At 32.1% G+C, this 9,364-nt stretch overlaps 1 protein-coding gene and 1 non-coding gene across 2 annotated transcripts in view; one reads left to right on the forward strand and one right to left on the reverse strand.

The window, feature by feature from the left end:
- The first annotated feature begins 8,781 nt into the window (after positions 1-8,781).
- Positions 8,782-9,364, forward strand: part of LOC104606077 (uncharacterized) — a 2,329-nt gene continuing 1,746 nt past the window's right edge. Inside the window, exons 1-2 of the mRNA XM_088897906.1 lie at positions 8,782-9,135; positions 9,210-9,364. The exon at positions 9,210-9,364 is cut by the window's right edge and continues 593 nt beyond it. Coding sequence (XP_088754032.1) covers positions 8,782-9,135; positions 9,210-9,364 — 509 coding nt within the window. The remainder of the gene's footprint in view (positions 9,136-9,209) is intronic.
- Positions 9,318-9,364, reverse strand: part of LOC148802429 (small nucleolar RNA R71) — a 107-nt gene continuing 60 nt past the window's right edge. The window contains exon 1 of the small nucleolar RNA XR_016083264.1: positions 9,318-9,364. This exon is cut by the window's right edge and continues 60 nt beyond it. This is a non-coding gene — a small nucleolar RNA (small nucleolar RNA R71).

The raw sequence follows: 9,364 nt of genomic DNA on the forward strand, positions 1-9,364 counted from the left end.
TTCAACTTTTATATATAGTAAATTAATATAAATATCACATACTAAATTTATTATATATAATATAATATTAAAAATATATTTTTATAAATTTTAATCTAATTATATAGAATTTATATATTAAATTTAATAAATATTATAATATAATCATATTCAAATTTTAATCAAATCATATTGGGTCAAATCCAAATCCGATTTGATTATTAATTGGATGTAGATTGTAACATCCGAATCTAATCCAATTACATAAATACGTGATTTGAATCCAAGATAATCAGATTGGATGTCAAATTGGGCCTCGGATTTTCGAGTATCATTGACAGGCCTTCTCCCGTCAGGCCTACCTGACGAACCTCTTCATTGATTAGAGCCAACATGTGTCAAGTATCAGATGGTTTGCCCAAAACCCACGAATTCAAATTGAAGGGAGGAATGGATTTTTTCGACCTCTATATTTTCATCATCGAACAATCAATTTAGATGATTAAATGAAGCCTTTTTGGTTTTCTCCCTATTTTTTTTCAGGTATTTTTTCCCATTTCCCCTCTATTTTGATTGTCTCCGTTAAAATAATGAGTTGTATTGGATCATGAAATGCTTTCAGATTCATTATATTGATTCGTTTTAGGGTGTTTTTTTCTCGATGATCATTAGGCCAGTCCAATAATCTAACACCCTACCAACGTAATACTGTAGGGGTTTTGTACTTGGTAGGGTCGTAGGGGTTTGGAATGCGTTTTGTTGGAAAGAGATCCAGACTCTTCTACAAAAATCGGACAGATGTTCAATTCAAATCCGAATTTAAACAAATCAAGATCAACCTATATCCAAACGGTAGCCGTTAGAAATGCAAATAACAGCCCCACTATTGACGAGCATAATGACATGAGGCGAAAGGCCAAATATTATCATTCACACATGAAGCGAAGAAATAAATTCTAAAACCCTAGTTCTCTCCTTTAAACACATCTCTTTATAGTGTATATCTTATCCATTCCCCTTACTTCACAATAGGAAGGAGGAAATAGAAATGGTGTCTCTTTATCCTATGCACCTTTCTCCTCAAAATAAAGAAAACAATATATACAAAAAAGAAACAAAGAAATGCACAAAAGCATTTACAAAAAAATAGAAAATCATAAAAATTTCTATACCATGCTAAAAAATGAGAATGTGAAATACACAAAAAAATTTACAAAAAATAGAGAAAATCATAAAAATTTCTTTACCATGTATATATCTTATATACTAAAAAATGAGAATGTTGCAATTGGTTTGGTCAAAACACCCTGATTTTACTTTACAACTTTACCCTCAACTTTCTATTTTTTCCATTATATATATTGTCACTACAAAATAATTATGAAAAACATAAAATGAAGAAAACAATATAAATTACAAAAAACAAAGAAATACATTCAAAATTTACAAAAAAATGTAGAAAATCATAGAAACTTATATATCATACTGAAAAATGAGAATGGTGCAATCGATTTGGTCAAAACACTCTAATTTTACTTTCCAACTTTACCCTAAACTTTCTATTTTTCTCATTACATATATGTTATTGCAAAATAATTACGAAAAAACACATAAAATGAAGAAAATAATATAAATTATAAAAAGCAAAGAAATACATAGAAAATTTATAAACAAAATACAAAATCATAAAAATTGAAGAAAATAACATAAATTATAAATCTATACTCAATATATAAAAGCATAGTCAAATATCACCATCAATATCAAATACCCCGTGCATCGCACGGGCCATTCCACTAGTTAAAGGAAAAGGTAGGAAAAGAAAGAGAAAATTAGGAAAATCTTTATAAATCTTATATAGGTTTTCCCGTTTTTCCCTTTCTTTCCCTACTTTTTCCATCAAACCAAACATAATCTAAGGTCCTAAACTGTCAGAAAGAAAAGGTCCTAAACTATCAAAATTTATAGATACTTCCCCGAAACAAGTTAAATGTCATTAACGGCAAAGGGAAAATTACCGAATTAACGGTCTGGATCTCCTCCTTTAGTTTTTGTGTATGCAGGGTGCATTTCCAACCACACTGCTACATGTCAACTATTGTATGCACAATTGTGAAGGTTTTAAATGCCAAATTTGGTTCCTGTTAATTCTTATAGTCTTATTATTTTAATTTTTAAAATTTAGAAAATAAAAAATCTAACAATTCAATTGATGACAAAATACTAGAAATGACAATTTGACCGATCCGGGATGGGCGGGGATGGTATTTATCCACCCTATATTTATATAACATAATGTATATATTATTGTTAATATATTATATTAATATTATAATTTTATATATTATATTGCATAATATAAGATATTTTTAGGTAAGTTTAACAAATAAAAATATTCTAAGTATACAAGTAGTAATGACCTATGCGGGGCGGGGCAAATTCAAAGATCATCATTCCCTACGAGGACAGGATGGGATTAGATAATATATAATAAAAATATTATAATTCTTAATTTTTTAAATATCAAATAAAAAATATTTTTTATTTTTATAAAACTTTTTTTTCTCAAATTGAGCTCGAGCTTATGAGTTTTTTTAATCGAGTCGAGTTCGAGCTCAATGTTCTAACTCGAACCGAGCTCAATGTTCTAACTCAAATCGAGCTCTAACTCGAGCTCAAGCTCAAACCTTGTACAACCTTGGCGAGACGAGCTCGAGTTGGCTAAGCTCGGCTCGAATCCACCTCTAATCCCCATGGAAATTGAGTCACTATTTTAAAGTTAAATTCATTTTTCAAAACTAAAAACAAGGGTCCTTTTCCTCTAAGAAATGGATGACGAAACCTTTTGTTTAAGACAACCATGAGCTTCTCGGAGCCCACAGCTGGAGACTCCACTGGGGATGTAGTTAGGACCTTTTACAAGGAGTTGTTTAGGCTCAATTTCGCACCTTACGTTGGCATGTGCTATGATGCCTTAAAAAGTTTAAAAATTGCTAGGTTGAAATCACATCTTAGTGAGGCCTAGCATAGTTGGACTTACCAACATAGGTTAAAAAATGTATTTTAGCGATGATTAGCACAGTTAAACCTTTCCAGTGTGGTTTAAAATCACACCTTGTTTCTACTCCATCACACCTTACTTTGTAAAATCACACTTTTGTTTATCCCATCGCACCTCACTTAATTTGTAAAATTGCACCTTTGTTTAGCCTCATCGCACCTCACTTAATTTGTAAACTGCACCTTTGTTTAGCCTTATTGCACCTCAGTTATCAAAATTGTACCTTTGTTTATCTTATTCATAGCCTGAAATCGCACCTCAAACCTCCATTATAATCCAAAATCACACCAATTATTGCACTCATCATCCCCAATCATACCCTCCATCGCATTTGTTATTGCATCCATCATCACATCACAGCCTCCATCACAATGCATTTGGCCTTCATCGTACCTAACCTTCAGTACCCCGAAAAAAGTACACTTTCCGAATGGCAGATCTCGATGTTTTTTTCCTTTCTTTTTTGTTTTTTTTTTCCCTCCTCATTTCATTTGGTGTCCTCTTAAAAAAAATGGCTTATCTTCTTCTATATAAATGCATGTGCTTAGCCTTTTCTTTGAGTAGTTGTAATTTGTAGTTGTTTAGTTTATTTCTTTAGTTTCTTAATTTGCTTTTTTTTTCCCTTTCATCTTTAGTTTACTTTAACAAGCATTAAAATAAGTTAGATTCTCTTAGATCCCTAAATGTGGCCACCTAGAAACGAATAGGATTTCTTGTAAATTTAAACATGTGGCTACATTCTCCCCTTGTTCGTTGCTTTTTATCTTTTTACCTCTCTTGTATGCTTGAATAGTCAAAACAACACATGCTTTCATGGAGATAGAATTAGAATTCCATCTTACCTATTAGAAAAACGTTCACCCACCAAATTTCGTACAAAATTTCCCTCGCTTAACCTTCCATCAAGCCAAGATTCTGTTTCGACAAATCTCATTGATCAAAGCTTATCAGCGATAGATCTAAACCATTTGACCTTCATTTGATCGTTCATACTCTACCACCTTGTTCAAAGTCCCGAAAGACTTGTACGTTAAATTTCATAGCCTAGCACACCCGTTTGACCGTTAAACTAGGAAGATTCTATTTTGATGTGCCATATCGTGACATCTGTTGTCCCAACTTGAGACCTCAAGAGGGTGTGGGCTAATATCAACCCCTTACTTGACTTGCCAAAATTCCTGGACTAATGAAATTAAGCCAAGTAGACTTAAAAAGCCCCAAAACCCAAAGATATCTTTACTTAAAGTCAAGAAAAAACAAAATGTCATTTATGGTTAAGTTAAATTTACCTTTTATGCCACTGATAGCCCCAATTATGAGACTACAACGACAAACACACCTCAAGCTTCCATTGGACACACAAAACCCATGAAAATCAACCCCAAATTGAGGAAAATCTTTCACAAAAATGGAAAAGTTGATTGAATACCTCTTTTTTTGAAAATCTTTGCCTAGTTTCTTGAAATAATTGTCTTGAAGCCTAGGTTCTCTGATTGGGCAATTTCAAACATGTCCTCGTCCGTTTCTTTATAAATAAACACCCAAATCAAGCTTTAATTCAGATCTATTAGGGTTAATCAATCGTATCAAACCAACCAAAAAATAGAGTATTTTTATTAAACTGATATGAATGGACAAGATTGTCTTTACAGAGAAAATAAAAGAGCTATACACTAATGTACACACCTATTAAAGTACAAGAAAGAAGAATAAAGATACAATAAAATTACAAAACTACTCTTTATCTTCTCTACACTCCCCCTTAAATTGATGTTGGGGTATAAGCACTAGTTTGTCTACAAGAAAATTATGTCGGGCTTTGGGCATAGCTTTGGTGAAGAGATTTGCAAACTGTAGGCCCAATGAAACATGTGGGAGAGAGATATGACCCGCGTGCAGAAGGTCGAATAAAGTGGCAATCCACCTTAATATGTTTAGTGCGGTCATCAAATACAAGATTAGATGCAATCTTGATTGCACTCATGTTATCAACAAATTGAGGAATAGCAGATGAGTGATCAATGTCCATGCCATGAAGTAGAGCCTTAAGTCAGACTATTTCACTAGATACTGAGGGCATGACTCTATACTCTACTTTAGTAGATGACTTGAAAATAGTTTGTTATTTCTTACATTTCCAAGAAATCAGAGAATCACCAAGGAATATACAACAGCATGTAGTTGAGAGACAAGTGTCAGAACATCTTGCCCAATCAGAATCTGCATAAGCTCAAAGCTGAGTGGAGGAAGAAGATGAGAAAAATAATCCATGTGATAGAGTGCCATTGACATAACGAATAATCTGGAGACCTATAGAGAAGTGGGGCTGACGTGGAGCGGATACAAACTGATTCACAAGATGGACTGCATAGGAAATGTTTGGTCTAGTCATAGTTAGGTAAATAAGACTACCTACAAGTTGTTGATATAAAGTAGCATCAGGGAGAAATTTACCCTCATCCTAACTTAGCTTACTATTAAGCTCCAGAGGTGTATCCACTTGTTTAAAATCAGTCAAGCGAGCAAGAGTCATCAAATCAAAGGCATATTTCTATTGGTTGATAAAATAACCTTGATGACATCGTTAAATTTCAAGCCCTAGAAAATAGGTGACTGGCCCAAGATCTTTCATTTTGAAGGAGTTACTGAGAAGAAGTTTCAAGTTGTTAATGTCATCCACATCATCTCCTGTGATAAGGATATCATCAACATATACTAAAAGAAGAGTCAACCCTTGAGCTCGCTTGAGGTAAAAAGAAAGTAATTTGAAGCACTTTGTTGAAAAACTACGTGTACTTAAACAGGGCAAGGCACCTAATTAATAAATACTAGTAAATACTGTTTAATACTCGTAATTAAAATACTATTAATTAATTAATTAGAGTATTTATTTAATTATTTTAATATTGTTTTATCATGTTGGGTTCAAAACGAATATTTATTTAATAAATATCATATATTTATTTTATTAATAGTATTTAATTAACGGTATTTTGATATAATTAATTAGTAATTCATTAATTATTGTTAATTAATTAAGAATGTTTATTAATTAATAGTATGTAGTAATCGATATATTATTAATTAATAGTATTTAATTAACAATATTTATTAATTACTGTTAATATTGTTACTAATTAATTATAGGATTTTTATTTTATAAATATTGTAATTTTATTTAATAAATATCTTATTTTCATTGTTAAAATATTGTTAACTATGGTGTTTATTAATTATAATACTTATGAATACTATATTTAATAAAATACAATATCTAATAAAATACACTATTTAATAAAATATTGTTATTAATAAAATATTGCTATTAATAAATACTACTAATTAAAATAATGTTAAATACTACTAATTAACAATAAATAATGATTATTAAATAATAATAAATACTGCTAATCAATATTAAATACTATTAAGTAATAGGCATTGCTAATTAACAAATATCGTAATTAATGAATTATCATTAAACAAATAAATTAAATTAATTAAAATATTATTAACTAATGAATTAATAAATACTATTACTGAGTTAGATATAGATTGGATATGGATCGGATATGGGCCGGTCCATATCTATAATGTTTGCTCGACAATAGAGGTAAAAATGATTTTTCAACAACTTCGGTTGGTTTTAACGGAAGCAGATAGTGGTATGTAAAGTTGACACAAACACCACACATTCAAAAGTCTTATTAATAATGCATTTAACGAACCAAAAAATAATAAAAAAAAGAATAAAGCATATTGACTTGAATATCATCAATGAACTTGGGATTCAATTATTTTAATTGAAAATCTTTAATCAAGTTAATTGCTTAAGAAGCCTTTGGGAACACCAAGATGAGAGAAAAACACTCAAAGAGATTTTTGGAAAACGAGGCAATGATTTGAACAAAAGAGTTCAGAAGAACCAAAATATATTAGCAAAGCAAAGGATATGATGTGATGTCAAAGCCACGAGAATAGTTGAGAATGTATTAAAAGGTCAAAATGTCTCCTCAAATTGTGAAATATGGGGGATGGTAAGGAGGAAAGCCTAGAGATTCATGGGCAAAAAGTGCCTTTGACGGGTGATGAGAATGAAAAATATCATATTGTTCTCCCTTAATATTTAGTTTTTTATACTTATTTGATGCCCATATGCACTCATTATTCTTATATTTTGATTTATGGCACAAATTGAGGCGTTAAGTTAAAAACAAGGCTAATTGGGTAATTCTGGACAATTTCGGCACCACGAAGTAATTTGAGCATAACTCTTTAATCCGAACTCCGATTGAGATGATTCAAGATGTGTTAGAATGATGAGGAAACGTTCTACAACTTTCATGTTTTGAGTTTTGATAGATACTGACAGCATCGAGGTCGCAATCGGGCCCAAAATAGCTGCAACCGCATTGCTGACGTACTGAAAACATTCCTTAGCCTACAAGTTTTCATATGTGAAATCATCACTCTCCCACTTACATTAGAACATTCTTTTATCTTATCTTTGATATTTTTCTTGATAAGTCAACTTGGAGATTGTTATCTTGAGAGAAATTTTAGGAGATTTTGTATGCTTCTCTTGGGGGGAGTAGAGAGAAATAAAAGAAGTGGAAAAACAAGAAGGAAGAAAATCAGACCTAGGGCTGCCGCACCTCTCTTCTCTTCTCTTCTCTCTTCTTTGATTTTTCTTGAGTTTTCACCATGACCATGTGTGGCTAAATTCTAATACTTGGTTGAAGGAAACAAAAGCCTCAGAATCAACAAAACTGTGAGATCTAATTTGATTTTTATTGTTTGATTTATGTTTTGAATATCGAATGTTCTTCTATGTTCATGTTCATGTTTATGATTGTTTCGTCAGATTGCTAGGAGGCCTACTAGTTTATTATTTATTGCAATCTACTGTTAGGTTACATATCAAATCCGTAATTGTTTGATCCCTTTAATCTGCGAAGCAAAATAGGGTTTAATGATTTGCTACGTCAAAAATTGTTAGATCTTAGGAAGAACACTCGACTGAATTAAATGCAACCGCTTGTGCTTGTGTTGTTTAGCTTCATCGATCTCTAATGCTTAAGGCTACTATTGGATTTAATCTTTAACGCTTGTTTAGGGATTGTTCAGTAGTAAGGGTTAAGAGGATCGTTTGTTTTCCGATTAACTGAGATTAGGGAGATGCAGGAAAATAATTCATACGATAAATATTCAAAGTCTGAATTGATTTATCTTTGCATCGATGAGTAGTAGTGAAATTTTGATGGTGGATGTTGACTTAGACCATTCTTTTGATTAATTTCAGTATGCTGAGTTGCATTGTTTCTCATTTGATTTTCGTTCTTTTTAATTCTGATTTTCTTTCTTTTTAATTCTGGTTTGTTACATACACCCCCCTCTATCTTTGTTCACACAACACATAAACTAGGTTAGATACTCTCTGTGGGAACGATCTTTACTCGCACTACTGCATTTGTTTTAGGAGTATAGGTTTTATTTTTGGGTGCCTATGACAACATGCCAAATTTTGGCGCCGTTGCCAGGGAGTTTTTCTAATCGGTTTTTGTGCTTATTGTGATCATTGTTTTTGTTCTTGAAACTTTTGAAAACGAAAATATATAGATCACTTTGATAGTTTTGTGTTTTAGCGTAGAATATTTTTTGTTTTATTTATTTATTTATTTTCATCATTCTAGATTTTTTTATCGTATGTCGTTCATGGGTTATTAGGGTTTCCTTGATTTATGCCGGTAACTCGATTTTCTAAGCAAGGTGATTTGCAGTACGATCCAAAAATAGAGGGAACTTTGCGTAGGTTAAGGAGGGAACCTTGGAGTCATTATGAAGAGAACGATCTAGCTTTTGATTCCCTATCTGTGAGCGGTTTTGATTTGAGAGAGGAGGAAATTATGAAAGAAAATCGAACTCTGAAAGAGCTTGCCGCCCCTGATTTGAATCAACAACCCTTCTGCATAACATTTCCTGCTTTAGATGCTGATGCTACTTTTGAATTAAAATCTGGACTGATACAACTCTTGCCCACATTTCATGGTCTTGCAGGTGAGGATCCTCACAAGCATCTAAAGGAGCTTCATGTAGTATGCACGAGTATGAAACCCACGGGGGTGACTAAAAACAAATTAAATTAAGAGCCTTTCTGTTTTCTTTGAAGGATTCAACTAAGGATTGGCTCTATTATCTACCCTTCGGGAGCATTACCACATGGAACAGGATGAAGAGGTTATTTTTGGAGAAGTACTTTCCAGCTTCAAGGGCGGCCAACATTAGAAAAGAAATTTGTAGTGTAAAGCAATACAACGGGGAGTC

Source organism: Nelumbo nucifera, chromosome 2 (assembly GCF_055504915.1).
Source record: "Nelumbo nucifera cultivar China Antique chromosome 2, China Antique-T2T, whole genome shotgun sequence".
In the NCBI taxonomy this organism is placed as follows: Eukaryota; Viridiplantae; Streptophyta; class Magnoliopsida; order Proteales; family Nelumbonaceae; genus Nelumbo; species Nelumbo nucifera.